Source organism: Oryzias latipes, chromosome 13, assembly GCF_002234675.1.
Source record: "Oryzias latipes chromosome 13, ASM223467v1".
Classification (NCBI taxonomy): Eukaryota; Metazoa; Chordata; class Actinopteri; order Beloniformes; family Adrianichthyidae; genus Oryzias; species Oryzias latipes.
In genome coordinates this window covers 19,790,117-19,813,381 of record NC_019871.2, presented here as the reverse complement: position 1 = coordinate 19,813,381, position 23,265 = coordinate 19,790,117, and the positions used below count along the sequence as shown (strand labels likewise).

General features: G+C 40.0%; 1 protein-coding gene across 1 annotated transcript in view; it reads left to right on the top strand.

Annotated features, from left to right (window-relative positions):
- Positions 1–1,248: 1,248 nt before the first annotated feature.
- The window catches only part of lrrc75a (leucine rich repeat containing 75A), a 47,552-nt gene continuing 25,535 nt past the window's right edge, over positions 1,249–23,265 (top strand). Inside the window, exons 1-2 of the mRNA XM_004075781.4 lie at positions 1,249–2,258; positions 13,683–13,811. Of these exons, the coding sequence (XP_004075829.1) occupies positions 2,007–2,258; positions 13,683–13,811 (381 nt within the window). The 5' untranslated portion in view covers positions 1,249–2,006. The remainder of the gene's footprint in view (positions 2,259–13,682; positions 13,812–23,265) is intronic.

Sequence of the window (23,265 nt, the reverse complement as noted above, 5' to 3'; positions counted from 1 at the left end):
AAGAACTGACCAAACGCCAGGATGTGTCCAGAACTTTTTGACTTTTCCTTAATCCCCTCACTCCCCAGTTTGACTTCTTAACTAATTTTTGGTCGTAAATTAAAGGTTTGTGAAAACAAAATTACCATGAAAAACAAAAAATTGTATCTTATCGTGTACTGTCACCGAAAAAAATCGGAAACATTTTGGGAAATTAAAAGAAAACTCAAACGTAGAACAAATCTTAAAGAAACAAGAAAATCTGTAAAGCAAATTTTTTTTAAAAAAAAGGGAAATTATTTCGAAAAACAAGATGTCATCAAAGTGCTGTGGTTTACCTTAATAGAAAACAATCTTTTTCTATTAATTTTGCAGTTTTATTGAGTCTGCATTTATGGAAATGAGTGGGATGTAGTTGGTGTTGGTGTAATTTGTTGACGGTCCCTGCCTGTTTCTGCAGCTTTACGTGCAGCAGAAGCAACTGAATGATTCTTGTGTTAAAATTCATTTTCTGAACCAATACAAACAAACATTAACTGTTCATCCTAGACGCGGAAATGTTGTGGCTTTTAATCAGTTTCCAATCGCCGAATGCCTTGTAATTTGCTTGCGTTTGTAGTTCCTAAATAAGTTACTCAGATAAAATATTTATCTTAATAAACACCGAAGATAAATTTTTCTGTAAAAACACAAAAACATTATTTTGAAAGACAAGTTTTGAAACTAATTGGTTTCTATGGGTTAATGGTTGAAATACAAAAAATTAAATGTCTCAGTGATGGTTGCATTCCACACGCCCTCCAGCAGGTGGCGGTGCAGTTTTTGACAACTCAATACAACTAACTTACTGCAGAAACCAGTAAAAAATGTGGTATTTGTAATGTGTACATGTACTAAAGACACATTTCTTTTGTAAGGACGTTTCAAACAGCCTATTTATATTCATGTTGATATGATTTAAAGTGAAAAACAGACTTATTTAAGAGATATATGTTTTTTTCCATCGTGAAATAAACCTTCTACTAGTTCCTTGAATGTAATCTGGTGAATTTCACTTTTTGTGGCAGATATATTTTTTAATGTTATTGTAGGCCGATGTTGCTGGAAGGTTGTGTTTGATTGAAGGTAGGATAAATTTTACTGTCAGAATTAATGGCATTAAAGTTAACGGTGGTCGTTTGCTAAAACAGAATATTTTCCTCTGGATGTTGGTGACATTTCAGGTGAAGCGAACAAAACCCCAGCCCGGGGAGCGCGTGCTCTTCTCCTCCCATCATCACGGGCGCACGCGCGCCCCCGCTACGGCATTTCTACAGGATCCAGTTCAGTTCTAGCGAAGCCCCGCCACGGTCGGCCCTCCTGCCGGAGCTTATCCTGCTCCTCCGCTGGAAGAAGGTAGTGATGCTCCCACGCTGCTGAACGGATCCGGATTCAATCTTAGAGAAGGGCGTATGCGGCGCGAGGGACGGGGCAGAGTGGAGTGATGAGGGGGGTAAACATTGCCATGCCCTGCCTCATGCTGAGATCTGTCGACTTAATGCGCGCGTGCATCTAGCCCGGGACGGGGGGGCTTCATGTTAGAGGGGAACCAAGGGGATTCTCACTGTCGTAGTTAAGGTTTGTTTTGGCGGCGAAGTGGCGTTCGGGATAGGAGGCTGCGGCGGGCCGCGGTTCCCGCTGAAGAAGCTCACTTCACGCATCCTTCAGCCTGACTTTGCTGCGTCCGAGCGCGCGGCCATGCTGCAGGCGGGACCCTGCGACTTATTTCCAACCTGAGCTGCATCTTCCGGAATTTCAAGCTGCCCAGATTGAAGAGAAGTTGGACTTTAGATGAACATCTCCCACCAGAAGGGGGGGACTCCTATGGCTCTAATAGCTCCATCCTTCTCCAAACTGATCAGACACTCTTAGGATGTGATCAGCTGTTGATGTTCAAAGTATCTGCAGGCAACTATCAAAGCTGCCACTGCATGACTGCTGGGTGGGACCTACATCCTAAACTTCAGAGTTCACGCTGATCCATCACCATGGGAGCCAAGCAGACCAAAGGCCAGGAGCCTGGAGGAGCCAGTCCTCAGCACAGCTGGAGGAGGACACCCACCAAGGAGCGCGGAGACATGTTGACCTCCCTCATGCTGAGGTCAGGAGACCGCCTGAACCGCGGGGGATCACCACCACCTCCTTATCAGCGTCGCATTGGAATGATCCAGGAGATGATGCTCATGGCCAAGCAGGGGAAACACGACAAGGCCACAGAGATGCTGAAGATGCTGCGACAGGTAGCTGCTAGCGTTTTTCTGTTTTTGTGTTGCTGAGGTACAGTAAACCCCTCCTTAAGCATCTCCCATCAGCTCCAGCTATGTATTCTTTAATACACTGTTGATCCTTGAGTAGAAGCACCTCAGGATGAAGATGAACCACAGCAGGAGGACAGTGAGGGTGGCTGGACTCTAAAATAAACCCAGAATTTGTTGGGAGAAAAAACAAGTTCCTCGTAGTTAGGGTTCATCCATTTGTGTGCATTCAGTTAGGAAATGTTTGATGGGGTCATTTATGTTCATCAGTTCTGCTGTCTGAGGTGAGGGGTCTAACTACTTGAAAGGAAAGAATGTTCTCTGAAATGACCCAGAAGTGCTTGAATATTCAATTGAAAAAGACAGTTTAGCAAATAAAAAAGATGGAGGCTTCTTCTGAGGATACACCATCCTATCTGGTAGGAGAAAGGGGTCATTCAATCCCACAACTCTTTGCAATCACCACTTTAAACCATTGACTGTATATGAAAACCGGACTGGTTGACCACTCCCCCCTGGAGTTCCAAACAGGAAGTACCATCAGATTGTAAGAAGCCAAAATCCCATAGACTTCTATAGAGAAATAAACAGCTATTACTCAGTCCTTCTATTTCTCAGAATAGCCATTCTTGATCTGCTACCTTTTTTAACATGTTCTTGATAATATTTTTTCTGTAGTTTGAGTTATTCAAGTTATAAACTCACCAATCAAATGCCTCAATAAAAGTAAGTGGAGCCTGCTGGCCCCCACGTCCAACCTTCAAAACCTTTGACAAATTTGGTGTAGCCCATTTTTAAGTGGAAGGTGTGTGGTCTTCCAACAAGCTAACTCGTGATTTGCCCAATTGGTTATAATTGAAGCGAAGACTCAGATTGACTTGGATCAATCACAGCCTACTGGCGGCATGTGGCCCAAACATCAATATCGCAAACAAAACAAAAGAGGTGAATGAATTGACCATTTGGTTGGAAGCGTACGGGTGCTACTGTTCTTGCGAGTACATCTGCGTACTGCGTTCATACTGATGCATCAGGAGCGTCCACTTTCAATGTTAAGTCAATGTACGGATGCGATCAGAGGTCCTACAACACTGAGCGTGGGGCACGGTGGTCTAGCAGCAGCTTGTTTTGCGCGGTGGCTCAAGAGTTCAAAAATCTGAACTTTGGCAAAGAAGTAGGAGTGCGTCATCCAATCAGCGACTCCGCTTTGGCCCATGTTGATGCTATCAGTTGGATTGATTACCGACATCTTTGTAGAGCTCTTTAAATAAATATACTTGATCTCTCAACATCATCAGTGTCTTCCATGCATTGACTGTAAATGAGATATACAGACTTTTCAATGTTGCAATGAGGTTGTAGGTCCTCCCACGCGTCTGGAGCATTTTGTTTATGAATTCTGACACGAGAATTGCGTTTGGTAATGCAGCATAAGGCTTTATTTCCCCACCTGCTTAGTCCCAGACGGCTCTCATTAGGAATGAAGTCTGCAGTCAGCAATCGAATGCCTCCGCTGTTCTCAGCAGTAGCAGTAGAAAAATAGAGCCATAGACTTGTAGCTCAAGAAACAGGAAGTAACTTCTGGTTGTTGTTAGAGATTTAAGGGAAAAAGGAAAGTGGCCCATCATTGGATTTGCGCTTAAGTAGCATCCTGTTTTCACCTGTCCCCCTCCCATTTATTCTCCTCTGTGTTGTGTTTGTTAAATGCTATGAACAAAAAACATTGCATTCATCACCCCCCAGGGCAGATCATCACAGGTACAGAGCAGATTGGAGCTTTTACACTCAGAAACTGCCCCTGACCTCACGCTCTGTTGAGGTCAGGGGCAGTTTGGCCATCTGCTCATCCACCCAGACTTTTCTGAGGCACATGAGCAGAGACGCTGCTCACATTCACATCTGCATCAGTTCTTCTGAGTCACAGCTTTACTCACCCTGTTTTTCATGTCATTATCACGGGATCATAAGCAGGAAAAGAGTTGCTGGTAACAAAGTAAACTACTGTGTTCTCTCCAGCAGCTGTTGGACTTTTAAATAATTGGGAGAAGGGAAGAAGGAGAACAACCTTTACTGATATAACTGGAAATGATCCAGGCTTGTGGCTTGTCTTTTTTCTGGTTGCTCATTTCGGTTGAACAGATTTAATGTGTTCACCATTACTATGTGTAGTCTACTAAAGGAAAGACGTCCAGCCTTGCCCTGTAGTAGGTCTTATTGCTTTTGAAATGTGGATATAAATCCATCAAACATGGAGATGGTGTGATGGACACCTGACTTCACTGAAGTCGTCTTTATTCTCCACCATTCTGAACTCCTGTCTTTTATCAGGAGCAAATAAAGACCTTTGAACTAAATATTTTCATACTTCTAAAGTCATCAAAAAGCAGAAAAGGGGGACAATCACCTGTGGGGTAACTGTGGTATATAATGTAGTATCAGCATTTGTGACCTTCAAGATTGCTGGTTCCCAATCTTTATGAATATAGTGCAGTATAATAAAGATAATCTCCAGATAATGTAATGATGGCTCTAAAATGACAGAATATTGTTGAATTTTAAGTATATAAACTAAACGAACCAAATCAGTTACTGCCACCTTAAGTACATTCAATTCACTTTTATTTACATAGCCCAATATTACAACACAGTGGTGTCAATGGGCTTCACACAAGTAATTGTACAAAACATAAATATCAGTTATAAAATACAATAGTTGATTGCTAAACTAAACAGACTAAGCTGGGCATTTTTGCCCTTAGACACTCCTTCTCGGTAAGGAAAAAAAACACGATTCCAGGAAAAAAAAGAAGAAACCTCAGGGATGCCCACATGAAGGAGGGATCGTCTCCCAGGACGGACAGGCGATGTGCCAGGACTGTTAAAGACAATTAGCTTATCTAACTCTACAACTACATGTTTGAATAGTGTAGCTGTAGCAGGTGGGCTTCATCCAGATAGAACCGGGGACGTGACACGAGCCAGAGGCAAGGTGCGGAGCAAGGTCCACAGTCAGGTACAGAAGCACAGACGAGCCAACTGGAATCTGGAATTACTCCCACTCTCCCAGAGGGGAATAGAAAACAGGGACAATGCATGAATTGCACTGCACCAAACAGAGGCATGGAGAACTAAATGATGAATAAATCAAGAATCAAGACTAGAGGATAGGAGAAGTAGATGAGAATAGAGGACAGAACCCCAGTGCACCATAATTTCCCCAGCTTCTAACTTCTAGCAGCCTACTGGCAACTAATTGTTAATGTTATTGAAATGTAATTCAAACGTGTTAATAGTATAAAAAATATATTATAAATAGTATATTATAATAAAAATGAAACCAAAAATGTTGTGAAAATTCTGTAATCAAATTTGATGTCATACAATGTCTGCTAGAATGGGAGAGAAGCCGAACTGGAAAGTGTCTTCTTGTCGTCTATCTACCTTTGAGAAGATGTTTTGGATTTGTTGTCAAGTGATCCAAAGCAACAGGGCTGTTGATGTTTTGGTTACGGCTGAAGTTAACCAGGTTGTTGACATAAAAAACCTTTTAGTGTAACACGATCTTGATTCATGAATCAGATTGCCGTCAAAGTAACAATTCACAGCCCTAATTCCAATGTCTTGGTTCAACAGACATTCAACAGTGTATGGAGACGGAAAGGCGCTTTCTGCAGGTTGTTGTTGTATTGAAATGACACGCATTCACAAGCTCTTCCCTCTGCATTAACCTGAGAAAACTTCTGACCAATCAAATCCATGGGAACACAAAAAGTCCTGCTCGAGTATGGTGTGCCACACAAACTGTGGGAACTGTAAAACCGGAGCTGAGAGGAACAAATGACGTAGTTTAAAAAATGTCTCCTCAGATTCCTCTTAGAGTATGGAAGGCCTCAAAGTGGGGAGGGGGGCAGAGCAGATGTTGAAACTTTAAGAGGGTTGGGTTTAGTGAGTGTCAGGATAGAAGTGTCAAGGCTGAGGTTGGATAGATCCGGAATGACGTCAATAAGATGTTTCAATGGAATGACGTCTACTGTCCGTGTGTGCAGATTGCTGCTCCTTCATGGTAAAATCCAGATCAGACTTCTTGAGTTTTTCATGTCTGGCAGGAACCTGGAATCTCCTATGAGCCAAAGAACTTCTTGACCTATTGGCCTTTGTATTTCAGTTTGAAACCATTTTTAGGAGTTCAAACGACTTTCACAGAGATACATTACAAAGACAAAAACATTTTCTTTTTAACAGAACTCTGGTCCAACGTTTCTTTGATTCACTGGATCTGCTATTCTTTTTCAGTTACATTTTTGTGAGTTAAGATTATATTTTTAGTTTTTAAAAAAAGTGCAGATTATGCCTCTCTTTTCATTACACATTGTTTTTCCAGCTGGCAACACTCACACAGGTCAACCCTTGGAGGATGAATGGTATCTGGCCTCCTTATCTGGCAGATTCTGCACATGAGAGGAAGCTCTGTGTCACATCTGTCCAAAAGGAGGCCACTTATCATGCAGGTCTGCAGAGGGAGAATTGAAAAGATAAGCAGGGAGGTGACGGATGTTTGTGATGAACGTGTCACAGTAAGGAGCAGAGCGGGCATTGGGATGATTACAGCAGTGTCATCAAAAGCTGGAGGAGACTGGATGGAAGCGAAGGAGTAGGGGTCAGGAGTCTAGAAATTACTGTAGCTTAGTGGACCGAGTCTGGGCCGGGTTACATTGTATTTACAATAATTGTTACTGAATATTTTTGTGTCATCCTTCTCCTTTAACTCCGTCATGTTTAATTTTTTTCCAATGACGTAAAAAAATATTAATCAGTGTTTTTTCCATTGAAGGTGATGCTGAATTAAGTGGACCTTTAGCAAAAAGTAGTTTATTTTAAGTGTACTACAAGAGTACTCAGTTTATACTAAAAGTGAGGCAGTATACTTTACTTTTTACATACCATCTATATATCGTAAACTTAAAATGTTCCAATTTAGTTTGAAGAAGTATTCACTTGCTTTACTTTCTACACAACACGTACACTACATGGTCCATAGCACATTTGCAATTCTTTTACTCAAGTATAATTAATAAAAACAATAACTTTTTGCTAAGGGTAGATCTGGATGAAATGGTAGAATCTGATTTGGCGACACAGTGCGAAGCGGTTAATAGAGGCTGTGATTTGGGCTTTATTAAGCTCTGTGAGATTTAGTTCCACGTAGGGCTGCACGATATGAGGAAAACTTGCGATATGCGATATTAGTGATCAATATTGCGATAACGATAAATTTGCGGTAAATAAACAAATAGAAAAATAAACAAAAACATAATTCCCATTTCATTGCAACAGTTTAAAAATTATACTCCAAATGACCCTCATCGACATGGGGGACAAACGTCAGGGTGGCTAACCCTGGTCCTCAAGAGCCTCAACCCTGTCTGTTTTCCAATTCTCCCTAGACTGCTCGATAATGATAACCAAAATCAGGTGTGTTCAGTCAATCAGGATGTGAAATCACTTGAGTCAGCCAATCAACAGCAAGCTGGTTAAGGAGAGCTGGAAAACAGGCAGGGTTGAGGCTCTTCAGGACCAGGGTTAACATAATAGGCCTCCATCTGATTGGTCAACAATGGGAAGGCGTCCATCTGATTGGTCAAAGCATAAAGGGATTTATTTGATGTGTTAAATGCTTCAAGCTGCTAGAAGATTGTTTTAACACATTTTGGGTTTGCGATTTATTGCGATATTCGCCGTCTTTCGCGATATGCATATTGCAGAGCTGGATATTGCGATAACGATAAATTTGCGGTATATTGTGCAGGCCTAGTTCCACGTGTTTGGGCTGAAAAGTGTCCATCAGATATTGTTGGTCATCAGCCACAGTGATAAAACAAACTGTTTTTTCAACACTCTGTACATTTTATTGGAGGAAGTGCAGATGTTCCCGTTCTAATTCATAAAAATTTGAGATTTCTACTGGATTGTTTTAACATTTATTATTAATGAGCTCCTTTCCCAAAGGCACGATAGCATCTGAGCGTCTGCAAAGTCTTTTTTTTACAGATCTAAAGATCTCCTATCAGTTTTTCCAAATCATTTCTAAAGCACTAACTTATCTGACCACAGCGTTTCCTGTGGGAAATTCCCTCTTCTGCTAGTTTCTTGCTCTATCTCATCTATAGCTGCTGTTTTACAGGGTTGTCTGTTATCTGTGAGTGTGAAAACTTTGGACACACCTTTTGAAAGTCATGACTTTGCTTGTAAAGGGAGGAATGTGATGGGAGTTGATGCAGACCTGCATTCACTACTAAAGCTCTGTTGTCCAGCCTTGGAGGGAATTCTTGACTTTTGCGCTCCTCAGTTCCTCATATTTCTAAGATGTTTGATGAGAACTTCCTTGACCAACCTTTAATTATAAGAGATTTATCAAAGACCAGCATATTTCTGCTGTTGATCAATGATGTGTTAAAGCATTTTGGAGACTTTTGGTTTTGTAAAGGAGACTGTTTGCCTGTCACACATTCAGTAATTAGCTCAGCTGGGAGGAAGTTATTTGATGAGTCACCTCACTTTAAGGAGCTTAAGGTGGAAATGCTTTGGCTGAGACTTAAGGAGAAAAAGCTCAGATAAGATTTGAGCTCCACAAACCGAAGGAATACTAAAAAAGGAAGAGTGAAGGAGCTTGAGTTGCTGCTTCCTCATCATCTCCCCCCTCTTTTCCCTTTTGCACACAGTGAAGAAATCTGGAGCAGGAAAGGTTTGACTCAAAGGAGACAGATCTGGATCTGTGATGGCTTTTTTTCAGTTTTTAAAGGTTTCTTCATCGGTGTCTCCATGAGTTTGACCTTTTCCTTGAAAGACTCTGAAAGACCTCTTAGTGCTGACACTTTATGAACAGCTATTTTTTTAACCAGAATACGATCCCGACCAGACAGTTCCACATTCTTCACTGTTCTCCCAACCAGTGATTGGTGAGCCGTTTGAGCAGGCTCCTGCTTATAGTATGACATCTTCTGACCATGAGTTCATATACAAGGTTCCTGGAAGCTGCTTCTCTTTGTCAAAATGGTACCATGCAATGATAGTGCTATCGTGGATGGGGAATTCTCCCTTTTTGGACTTCTAGGTATCATCCAGACTCACTGGACTCCAGTTTCCTGCTGTGGGTTCCAGGATTCAGCCCTTTGGTGTTATTAATAATGGACCTCTGAGGCTCCTGAAAGAAGTATGGCTCTGTGAAGATGAGTCTGAAGTTGTGGTCCTAATGTTGTTTCCGGTCTCCTCACGCCTGTTCACAAACTGTGTGTGGGGCTGTTACGTGTTGCCATGGTGCATCAGCTGCTCCCCTCCTAACAGATTTTTCTCACCTGAGAAAGGAGAGCAAAGGTGGGACACAGGTGAGAAAACATTGAATGAATATCTTGTGTTCATCCTGTCTTCAGTCTGTAAACAAAAGGCTCTTACTTGTTTGATCTTCATTTGCATTATTGGGTGTAATATAACATCAAACTTCATCTGTGTTCTGTCCATTATCTGTATATGAGAACTGGACTGAGTGAACCCTCCCCCCCTGAAGTTCCAACATGGTGCGTCTGTATTGTGAAAAAATTGTGATTGAATTGACTTTATGTGGTTGGAGCAGGAAGTAAACCATTTTCCTTGTATGACATCACACATCAAGTGTAAAATGGAGTGAACCATGGGCGATTTTCTTTTTTATTAATTTGGTTTGTTAGCACTCATAAGATTAATTATTTACCAAATAGGATGACAGTATTTAATCCATCCTTACTACAGTTTATTCAGGTATTATTCTCAAAACAGCAATAGAAGCTACCAGTTAATATTTCTCCCTCCTGTTCTTTTAACCACTTCTTAAAAACTGCTTTTTATTTACACTTTTATATTGTTTAACTTTTAATTGTCGGTTTGAATTAGACTGAAAGAATGTCGTTTTTTTGGGGGACATGTTTATGTCACAAGAACAGGCAGACGGCTGGATCCAAATGCAGCAGGTTTATGAGCTCAGCTAAAAGTCCAAAGCTAAATCAGGGTCATGCAGGCAGGGGTCACTGACAGGCATGAGAGAATCAGAGACGAGGGTCATTTGGAGTATAATTTAAAATATTTTAACTTTTATATAAATTAAACTGTTGCAGTCAAATGGAAATGGTTTTTTGTGCTATTTATTTGTTTATTACAAGTTGTATCGTCATCGCAATATTGATCACTTATATCGCACATCGCAAGTTTTCCTCATATCGTGCAGCCCCAGTCTTCTGACAGTTCAGTACATTTGAGAGAAGTTTCACAAAGACAACAGGGTTTAGGATTACTGGAGTAGCAGTGTTTCAACAGAATCTTGTTCTTGCATCTCGTTCATTTCCGTCTTGTTCCAGTGGCCGGCTAAAGTAATTGAGAGGGACTCAAAGCATGCAATGGTAGTAGCTAGCAAAAATACTGATAGAAAAGTAAAAAAAATAATAAAACATAATAGAATACAAGGTGCAGACTGCAGAGTTAAAACGGGTTTTGGGGCATTTTACTACACAGATGACAGTGACGTTGACATGGAGGTAGTGATTCTCTGGTTCTCTGGGTGCCACAGCACCTGACTCAGATGGGTGACATCTGAGTTGGCATGAGATGCTGTCGTCTCTCATGGGTTATAAGGTTGGCACTTGGCAGCCACAGTAGCGTGAAGGGTCTTGCCCACCGATTATGTTAATTGCTCATTACGGTCTCCTGGGAATCGAACCCTGATTTCCCATGTGCCTGTCTGGTGCCTTCTCAAATTAACAAAATAAACTATATTCTATTTATACATAAATGTGGTTATAATTTAAAAAATCTAAATTGATGAAAGAAAAAATGTATACAAGTATAAATGTTACCACATCCATTGAACCATTTAGTTCAGTTTTATGCAGAACCATGAATTCAAGATCTCTTTGTTCTGCATGAGTCCATGACCAGCTGAGAAGACAGTTCTGTTCTTTTCCAGATGTTGTGAACACACATTCAGTAATGACAGCAGACTTCATTCAGCTGGAAACAAAAGTTTAACCCCTTCATTACCAGACCGTACAGAAGACAGCTGCTGATGAACAACCCTGAGTCTGTTTTTCTGCTGCTTCTGGACTAGGGAACCTGTTGGTGTCTCTTTGTTATCCATTTAAAGCTGCTGGTATAATGAGGCGCGGCTTCTACAGACAGTTATTAGGTCATGGAACCTCAGTGATCTCCTGAATACTGTCTGTTGTTGCAGCAGACCTTTTTTTTTAATGTCAGGGGAACAGTTAAATGGTTCACTGCAGACACAGCAGCTCTGACGTTTATCCAACGATGGTTCCTGAATGCAGGATGGTCAAACAAGCTTGTTACAGAAAAAAATTGTTCCAGTTTCTGGTGGTTTGCCTAAATCACTCTCAACAGTCCAGATCATTATAAGGGAATGGTCTTGTTAAGACAACACATTTGTAAAAATACTGCATTGTTGGCAGGGCAGATGCTTTTATATGATGTGACTTGTCCCAGTGGTAAAATGAGTGTTTTTCAGCAAGCACCACATTGTTGTTTTCCTAAAGACACAATTTATATCAACCACTATATCAGTTCATCCTTTTCTCAGCAGGGTTCACTTAAAATGCAAAGACATGACAAGAAACACAGGTAGAACAAATATACTAACTGTTTATGGAAACTACTTATGCTAAAAGCGATTGCTGAGTGACTACATGTCTGTCTCCAGAGACTGGAGGTGCATAGCTGATGCTGCTCTCCTCATAGGTTTTGTTAAAGTGTGAATCATTTCATTTTATGTTAAAAAAGCTGCTCTTTGAACATGAAAAAGTGAATTTCATGTAACTGATCATGCAGGTCTCCGACGCTACAAATAGGATAAACAGAGTTTCCTGTGGTTTGTATTCAGAAACCATCGTTGAAAAAGCATAATTCACATCTCCACTTGCTGCTACATAAATTAACCTTTACCGAAAAAAATAAATAAAACAGAACCAAGTATCATAATTTGTCATCATCTAATTGAAAGAAAGCCCTGAAATGAGCACTTTCCTGCTGACCTTTCATGCTTCTCATCATCAACTTTACATTTTTAAACCTCTATAGTATGGCAGTATTATGTTTTTGCTCAACAATTTTGCATCATCAGGCAACCTGCAGGTGACCTGCACTGTAAATCAAGCTTGTAGACCGCTCAGTGAACCCATAGAGAGAAAATGCTCATGTACATTTTTTTCCACATGCTGCAGGCGACAGGTTGTAGTGAACTAGACAATCAGAGTGTACCGGGTAGTTTATGAAGACATCCTATGGGCACTTGCATATGAAGTGCACACCCCATGCATGCAACATTGACATGCAGTCAATAAAGAGCCAGTATTCGCACCTTAAGGACTAGAGTGATGCGTAAGGACAATGTCGCCAGCATCACCTGTACATCATAAATGCATATAACTTCCATTAGCCTAAGAAATAATTCACAATATACTCACCACATACATGACAATGGTATGTTCCATTTTCATGACGTCACTTGGGGTAGTCTTACGGGCCACAAGGAAACTGAAAGACACACCTGGGCTCCCCTTAAGATGCAGCTGTGCAGGTCAACCATGCATGGGTGCATGTGACTCTAGTAGTATACTTGAAGTTTTTCCATTTGTTAAAATGAATAATTTAAAATGTTCCATTAGTTAATTGTTGGTTTATAAGCTTAATATCTAAAAAGCTTTTGGATAACACGACCACATCCAGGCTCCATACTGTAAAACACCTTCAATATTTGCTAGCTTCATCCAGCTTTATAGGTTCTTCCGTGTTGGATGCTTTCAGCAGACTGGAGAAGCTGGTCAAAAAAGCCCAGCTCACTGAAGGAGATGGAAGAAAGCAGGATGGTTGTTAAGCTATCATCCCCCTGAACGAATGACTCCCACTGAATGATGGGATGTCATCGCCAATCAGCTCCTTTCAGTGACAGACTGTTACCTCTAAGATGACATTGTAGGTTGTTGCTGCTGCTGTAAAGCTGAACAACGTGAGCTTCTCTTAGTAATCCATTATTATCGTTCCCACTATTCACTTAAAATTGTTTCCAACCTGTGCTGAATTTTTGACTCGTGGTACAATGACTTAATACCTTCTCTCTGAATCAACTTATGAACTTACTTACTAACTTACTTAAAATGTTAAACGTATTTGATTTATCTATGTATTTTTTGTTTTTGTGTTTTTCCTTTGTTTCTTGCTAAAATAGAATGAAATAGACCAATCAATAAATAAATCAGTGTATGATTGTGTAGATATTCGATGTTATATTTCTTTTAAATTGTACATAGTGAGGACACCTGAATGCTGAACTTCTGGATGTTCCTTTTTTATTTAATCATCTTTCTGTCTGTGCAGGATTTGGGCATGGAGTCGACTTCACTGGACGACGTGTTGTATCGCTACGCCAGCTTCAGAAACCTGGTTGATCCCATCACTCATGACCTGATCATCAGCCTGGCCAAATACGTCCACTGCCCCAAGACAGTAAGACGCCGCTCTGTACTGTTCCTGCAGCGACACATCCCACGGGCAAAGCTGGACGTTAACCACAATCTGAACAAAATGTATCCCCAAACCCATGAAACAAACCTGAAAACAACCAGAGGCTAACGTAGAACGCAGAACTTTCTATAACTTTCTACAAATAATGTTCTAGACATCAATGATCTGCAAGAAGTATGACAGATTACTGTACACACCTTGGTGCGCAAACACACAAAATAACACATACACAGACATGCAAAGACAGACACATGCGCACTCACATGTGCACACAGCCACAAACACACGCACACAAACACGCAAACACCTGCACAATAACGCATGCACACACAGACAGAAACGCTCATAGACACGCACACAGCAACACAAACAAGCAAGCACACACAAAGACAAACACAGACAAACATGCACACACTCACAGACAAATGCACACTCGGACACACGCACACCAACATAAACACACAGAGATGCACACACAGACATATGCATGCCAACACACAAACAAATGTACACTTACGGGTGGACACGCAAACACGTGCACGCTCAGACCTGCACACAGACACACAAACACATGGATGCACACAAGCACAGACATGCACACTCACACGTGCACACACAAACACTTTCGTCCTCACAAGTGCCCTTATACACAGTCACGGACACATACACGCCTATAAACACACTCGCATCAACATCAACACACAAGCACACTCAGACACATGCTTGTTTACACACGCACACACTGATGTAGGTCTCTGTGCTGCTTCTATTAGAAGACTTCCTGACTCATTTCTTCTGACACTATGGGGTTATAGAGGAGCTGTAAATGTTTTTGTAGCCGTGCGTGTCCTTGAGGAAATTCAGCTTTGTGTTTGTTCACCCATGTCATGGGGGGGGGGGGGGGGGGGGGCAGAGCAACAGCCATCATCCTGGATGAATTATGCAAAGAGGAAGGAGTGTGGATCAAAATTAAAAGCCTGCTGGTTAATTTCAGAGCATTCTCTGATGCGCCAGTACCAGAGGCAAATGAGCAGAAATGACTTTCATTCATCTGCCATAAAAATACATACGAAGCAGAAATACTCTGGTTATATAACATAGAAACGTCAGCATGATGTAGCTCTTCCTGCACAAATATAATGACTCTCTGAGATGAAAGTTGATTATAGTAATTGCTGAGCTCGTGACTTACGTTCATTACATTTCTCTCTCAGCCCCGCCCACATTTTACCTTTTAAACTGATGAGGTTCCTGAGAAAAAAGATTAATTTTAAAGATGAATAAATTCAATAAAGAGTATAAAGGAATATTTTGATGTCAAAGTACTTTGCTTTTTAGCACACGTTTTAGTGAGTGAAAGACTTTTCATGGTGATGAGATCCTGAAAATATTGCGACTATGCGAAGGTCAAACTGAAACTGAACCGCAGTTTTGCTGTCTGGTGTTTTCTGGAAGCTTTCAGTTCTCAAAGACCCTGACAGCTTCTAAAGTCATGGCTCATTTCTCTGAAAGGATAAATCTGTCTGTTTGTTGGAGGCTGAAATAAGAATCCAGGTTTCTGTTATTTATGACTTTAAAATCTAGTAAAAATGAATTTGAGACCATCTTTTTAAGACATTTAGTGATCTCAACATCAAAAATATGTTTCAATAAAGATGTGGTTTATCTTTTTATGTGAACAGATAACGGTGACAGAGATCAGATCCGATCACAGATTCCTGCTACTTCAAATATAGCATCTATATGTCTTTAGTGGTTTTTTATTTTTTCATTAAAAAAACAACTTTTTCATTAATGTTCCCCTTTTTCTGCACCTGATCAATCAGTTGTTGTCTGGGGGTGTTAAGGTGACGGGCCAGATGTTGATCAAGAGGTTCTGATGTAGATCTCCTGTATGATGTTCATTTTCTATCTAGATACAGTCAAAATAAATTCAAATGTACTTTTTATAAATTTCCAAAGGGGAAATTGGAAGTTGTTTAGCACCTTTTCTAACATTTTGGAGGTAATAAGATGGAGGTAAACAAATCATGTTCTCTGTAGATCAGAAAGATTGATGTTTAAAACACATTACTATAATTATTTTAGTGGTTTCAGACACAACCAGACGTGAAAGATGGAAGCAGCAGCAATGTTTCTGCAGGAACTGCTTTCTTAAAGCATCCATAAGAACTTCTGCATCAGTTTTAGACAAAATGTAAATATTTGTGTGAATCATTGCTGTCGGCAGTTTCTGGTCAAAGCTTCTCTGAGCGGCTTTTCCTCGGCTGTGCTGCAGGATCCATGATGGTGTCATGCTGGTGACCTTCACTACAAACAGATCTGAGGTCTTTTAACTCGGACCAAAATGTGTGTTACCTCATTACCTGTAAATGTGTTGCTGTTCATAGGTGCAGTCACTTTTGAGCTCACTTCTGTCTGCCCTGTACAGGAGATCTGAATTGATAAATGCTTAGGAAGACAATGGTACGATGATCATGGCAGGAAAATGCTCCCACGCTGGCAGGAAGGCGGGGAACAGATGCACAAGCCCCACGGGTACCGTGTGTCTGCATAAAGATAACACCTCGTGTGAATCTCTGCCATGTGCTTTCTTCTTTAGAGAAGTTTGAAGCTCATTACAGCTGCAGGCACAGGTTCTCCTCTGATTGTACAGTTTCATTAAACTCAAAGGCAGACACTGGTCCTTCAGGCTTTACATTTTACTGCAGTTCTGGCACTTTTCTGTCTAAGTTATGCTTTTACTGTGAAAGCGGCAGGAAATGCACTGATATGTTAAACCCAATGAATGCAGAAATTCATTTCTATCCTTCTGTTTCCTGTTCAATCTCCCGTGCATTTCCTGGATTTAGTGTTAAAGAGGCACTTCCTCTGTAATCTGTGATAAACTGGACTGAAGCTGAGATCAGACAAATGATCGTTTAAACGTTTGTCTGTGAGGATAAAAACCAAAAAAGAGGATTTCTTTAATACAAAAAGATTTAAAAATAATGAATACACAGACAGCTAATATGTCTTCAGAACAAGGCAGGGGGCTAGAATGATAATGATAACTAGAAGGAGCTGCATTTCCAGAAGAAAATGCAGGGTTGAATGCTGTATTGCTAAATGAAAGCAGAAATATGATGAAGAAGCTGAACATTGTAAAAGTAGAATGTTTAAAATAGGTCAAACATTGTAGAAGGAGTTAAGCATGAAAGCTGAAATTGTTGAAAAAATGGCTGAACTGTCTTGGAAAATCCTGGAATATTTTGAAAAGGTAAACGACCAAAAGTCAAAGGTGAACATTGAAAAAGTAGAATGACCAAAACAAGTCAAAATTTGTAGACGGAGTTAAGCATGAAAGCTGAAATTGTTGAAAAAATGGATGTCCTGTTGAAAATTTGAAGATGATGCTAAAATGGCTAAAAGTGCTAGCATCAGCATCATCAACTGACTCAAAAAAAACCACAAGGTTTGAGAGTATCATATTGGTAAAAGCTACATGTTCTAAGTTGACAGAAAATCCACTTTTTCCAAAATGGCGGCTTTCCTATTGATTTTATCTCCATAGCAACCATTTTATGTTTCGGTCGCCTGGGGATAACGAAAAAACGACGTCAGTTTCAGACAAATCGGAAAAAGTAAACCTTTGGACGTCCTTAGCAACGAAGTTTGTTTGTGAACCACGCCCACATTCCTTATATGTCCAGATCCAGTGAATTTCAATATGTTCAGTTCCACCCATGGATGAAGTTTATTGCAATATTTGCTTCAGATTTTGTCAAAAAATGCCCAGCAAACAGTAGGTTGTGTTGCCATCCCATAATAATTTCATAACGTATGTTGAAGTCCAAAGCCTTGTGAGCATTTCAATGTTTGAACGGTGCCTCTAGCTGAAAGCAAGTTATAATGCTTGAAAGCAACAAAGGTTTTCAAGGATTCTCCATGTATTTAAATGAAGCAAAAATCTTGGAAAATCCTGGAAAATCTTGGAATATCTTGAAAAGTTCAAAGATTTGAAAGACTAAAAGTTGTAGCTGAAAGGAATAAGCTGAAAGGGTTGAACATTGTAATAGTAGAAGGATTAAAATACATGAAAGTTTGAAGAAGTTTAAAATTGCCTCACATTTTGGCACAAAATGGCCGCCAAACTGTAGGTGGTGTTGCCATCCCATAATAATTTTGAACTTTATGTTGAAGTCCAAAACCTTGTGAACATTTCAATATTTGAACAGTGTCTCTAGCCAAAAGAATGTTAAAGTTACAATTGTTTAAAGAAGCAAAGGTGTGGCCAATGGAGCAAAAACATTGGAAAATCTGGGAATATCCAGGAATATCTGGAAAAGTTCAAAGATTTGAAGGACAAAAGTCATAGCTGAAAGGAATAAGATGAAAGGTTTGAACATTGTAATAGTAGAATGGTAAAAATAGGTGAAAGTTTGAAGAAGTTTAAAATTGCCTCACATTTTGGCACAAAATGGCCGCCAAACTGTAGGTGGTGTTGCCATCCCATAATAATTTTTAAACCTTATGTTGAAGTCCAAAACCTTGTGAAAATTTCAATATTTGAACGGTGTCTCTAGCCAAAAGAATGTTAAAGTTACAATTGTTTAAAGAAGCAAAGGTGTGGCCAATGGAGCAAAAGGATTGGAAAATCTGGGAATATCCGGGAATATCTGGAAAAGTTCAAGGATTTGAAGGACCAAAAGTCATAGCTGAAAGGAATAAGATGAAAGGGTTGAACATTGTAATAGTAGAATGGTAAAAATAGGTGAAAGTTTGAAGAAGTTTAAAATTGCCTCACATTTTGGCACAAAATGGCCGCCAAGCTGTAGGTGGTGTTGCCATCCCATAATAATTTTAAACCTTATGTTGAAGTCCAAAACCTTGTGAACATTTCAATATTTGAACGGTGTCTCTAGCCAAAAGAATGTTAAAGTTACAATTGTTTAAAGAAGCAAAGGTGTGGCCAATGGAGCAAAAAGATTGGAAAATTCAGGAATATCCGGGAATAAATGGAAAAGTTCAGGGATTTGAAGGACCAAAATGTCATAGCTTGAATAAGATGAAAGAGCTGAACATTTTCATAGTCGAACGGTTAAAATAGGTGAAAAATTGTAGAAGGAGTTTAACTGTGAACTTCTGAACGAAAAATTCTCCATGTATTTCAATGGAGCAAAAATTCCCGGAAAACCTGGAATATCTTAAAAAGTACAAGGATTAGAAGTACCAAAAGTCATAGCATTAATAAGATGAAGGAGCTGAAAATTTTAAAAGTTGAATGGTAAAAATAGGTTAAAAATTGTAGAAGGAGTTAAGTGCCGAAAAACGGCGGAAGATAGGTGGAAGAATAAATAAAGAGAAACAGGAAAACAAAGGGTTGAATGCTTTACAGCATTCAACCAATTATTAATAATGATGACATGCAGAAGTAAACACGAATTCCTCCATGTTTGAGTTTAAGTCGGTTTAAAAAGGGACCTGGAGATCAGGATTCTAAAGTAAGAAGATGTGAGATCCTCCATACTAATCCTAATGCTGAGCCTGCAGATTGGGATTGACAGGGATTTTCTATAGAAGCATGAGGAATGTAAAGCAAAGGGAGTGCCTCATAAACCAGGGGTTTTGAAAATATACTTCACACAATTGGCTATAAGTGAGACCTGGACTAATAATAGTTAATAATAGTAGGTGGAGCCCGCCTGCCCCTACTGTACAACTATTTAAACGTTTGATTGATAGATTTGGTGTAGCCTGCTTTCAAGTGGTAGGGGTGATGGACTCAGATCGGATCAGGCACGGCTTATTGATGATGTCTGACTCCAACATGGCTGCAACAGAATTGACTTCATTTGGTGGGAGCCGGAAGTAAGCCACGTTCTATGGATGACGTCACACTAACTCACTCCAGTTCTCGGGTACAGTCAGTGGTTCGTATGCAGGTTATAAAGAAGACGCCTAAAATACAGAAACCATCTGTTATGCTTTGGTTTCTATCAGGGTTTCTATCAGTGACCTCTCCCTCCTGAAATCCAAGATTGTCTGAACCCAAAAACTAATGTTTTGAAGGTGGAGACCATGATACCAGTACAAGTTGCAGGTTTTTTTTTTTTTTGCAAGGGGTGTGACTTATACTCCACTTATATGTGATTCTAAAACATTTTTAATATTGGTTTGTGTATTTGTTATTTTCCCACTAACCACCAGTAGAGTTCTTCAAAATAAATAATAAAAATCAAAATAATAATAAATTCTATGTAGCGATGACGCTAAAAGCTTTACGGTTGCTTCAAAATCAATTTTTCAGGCAAACATCTTGTTCACATGAATTAAGTCAATGTTGCCAAATTACTATAACAACTATACACTTCTTATGCATCTTAAGGTTAGAGTTCAGATTTCAGGCATGATGTGATCAAGAAAACTACTAATCAAGTTAACAGGTTCCTACAGAGAAGTTTCTACCAAAAATGGCCACAGCTCACACAACACCTCCTCTGTCTGCTGGGCTCCTCATTCCAGAAACAGCACATGATGCATCGTCCCACACATTCCTTCTCTTCCTGCTGTGTCTGTCTGTTCATACACTCTTGCTGTCATTGTGTGGCTGCACTTTGTTTTTGCTCATCGACCTGCCGTGTTGTGTAACATTTTTTCTAACATGTGAAGATTCTGTTTTTAATGTTCAGTTTCAGAGATCCTTCTGTTGATAACTGAGTCTGGAAAACAGAGAGTTGATTCTCATTTTGTTCATGAACTCTGCAAGAGTGCTGCAGGATTATTCACTCATTTCATAAAGGGATAAAGACACTGGAGCATTTCAGCCACATCAATAGATTAATCAGAATTTGTTGGTTAAATCGCATTATTCTGGATCTCAATAGTGAGTTGAAAGGTTTACTGAGCGCTGAAATCCTATCCATGAAAAATACCTATAAAACACTGGAAGCATTTCTTCCTTCACTGTGAACTGTCACTCAGGATGTGACTGATGTGTTTGTGTGAGTGAATAAACAGTTATCTGGTTTGACAGTAACACAAAACTCCAATGGAACAGCTCAGCTTAAAGAACATAAAGAAAAACAAAAAGCAAAATAAGAATTTTTCTTTCTTTTTAAACCCATAAAGTCTAAACTGTGTTGTTGTTCACCCATGCAGGTAGTGCAGGTTTAGTGAGTTCCATCTCAAGGAACCTTTTTTTTTAACCTACTAACCTTTGTTTTAGCTTTACTTTATTTCCAGTCTTCACACATTTTTACAGCGCCAGGGTTTGAAACTTCTATTGTTTTTGCTCTTAACAGTGTTACGGTTGTTGTGTAAATGCTTTAAGAGGTGGAAAAGGAGGCTAGGGGTGGAGCTGTCTCACTAAATGTGCTTTTAGAAATAGCATGACTTAAGATAACGCCGCTGATGCTCAGCCATCTCAATGCCAGAGGATTACAAAACACTGAGAGGATGCTCTCTGGTCCACATTATTCGAATGGGAGAGGATGGTCGATTTGAGGAGAGATTAAAGCTCCCCGAACAACTCTGAGGCCGGATGTGGTACTGCAGTCTGAAGAGGCCCAGGAGGACAGTGAAGCCACAGTCCCATGAGGGAGAAGGATGGGAACATCAGGACTTGCAGCAAAACTTCAGGGGGAAAGGAGGTCTCCCTGATGTCAGGGTTTCCTGCAGAGTCAGTGAGGAGGACGCTGACAGCCTTTGGCTTTATAAAGGAGAAGAAAAACAGCAACCCTTGGTGGATCAGGAGAAAACATCTTTGGATGAGACGTACTACAAAAGAGGGAAGAAGGGTCGGTACGAAGCCCATCGAGACGACTGATGTTGTGAATTTGGGCTATACAAATAAAATTAAATTGATGTGTTTGATCAGAAATAGATGGTTTGAAACAATCAGTTCTAATGTAATAATTGAAACAAACTCAACAGATCAGTTAACAAAGAAACATTTAGTTATTTCTATCTTAAACCAGTGCTTTGCTGATTCTAAGACATATTTATAAATCCTCAGTGCAGGAGAAACAGTTTCCATTGAGAGCAGCTTTCTTCATTATTCAGGTTATAGAATAATGAATGAATCAAAGGACCTCCTGTCTATCAAATAAAGAGCAAAGTGGATTTAAATGAAGGTCATTTTGAAGAGGTTATAATCAGTTGGATGCGTCTTTGGTCTGACCTTCATCTTCCTCAAGTGAATGAATGCTCCTAACTTCTGTTGATCAAAGTGCAGAGGATGACGTGGACAGGGATGCACAGGGATATGGGGCTTGTATTTTTATGTAGACTGTCCTTGTCTGGGGGTCAGGACCCCAGGCCCACTATGATCTTGGGGTCACGCTCTCTGTGATCATGATGGCTCTGGTGTGGACAGATCCCTGTGATTTTGTTTCCTTACTTCACCGTTGCCGGATTTTTCTCTATATATGTTCATTTTCCGTTTGTAACTGGATTCATAAAGTTTGACTGTTTTAGATCAAAGAGGGGGCATGACTGTTAGTGCATAAGCTGTTAACATCTGCGAAGGCAGAATACATTTCTAGGAGATGACAAGACGCTGCTGCATCTCTGCTGCATTGGATTTCGGTTTTGAACAGAAACCCACTCCCAAATGTAACCTTGGGCCTGCACACGTTTACATTGTTGCCTCTGACAGGTAAATTCATATAAAATACCCCCCCTAACATCTCATAGACAAGAGCAGCGGTTCAAAAGGGGGCGTGTCCTTTGATTTTAGATTTAGATGTTTGCATGATCTCCTTAAAAATAGCTGTTTCCTAACGCTTTGCATTGATTAGTCTGCTGCATTCTAAATGAAGCTTTGATTATTTTGGAACGGAAAACGATGATATATAGCTTTGGGGGAATATAGACATATTTCTGTTGCTTAGTAACAAAAGGTCACTCCGACAATCCCTGTCTGTGAGGACTAAGATGAGCTGATAACCAGCGAGGAATAGACGGTCTTATGTAGAAACAGCTGGAAGCTCTATGATGTCCATCAGTTCAAGGAGGACACCATAAAAAACCCAAATCTGACTTTTAACTGAAGATGGATGAAGCATCTCTGAGGATTTACAGTCATACTGTTCGGGAAATCCTACTAAAGCAAAACTTAATTGAAGTGTTGATAGTAATCAGTGTTCCCTTGTTTACCGCGGGGTAATAGGTGAAATCGCAAAATAAAATTATCAATGTTTTAAGGGTGTTAAACTCTTCAATACACACTTGATACACTTTTCTCACAGGCATGAACATTTTTACAATTTTTACTTTTGTTTAAACTCTCAACGTTCAGACCTTCATTGAAAAATAAGTCCAGTAGTATGGAATGAAAAAGATTTATGTAGATTTGGCAAACTGATGGCATGGAGGAAACAGATTGACAAGGTCAACAGCCAATCAGGACGCAGAACACAATGGGTTGAAAAAATAAATAAAATTTTTTGCAAAA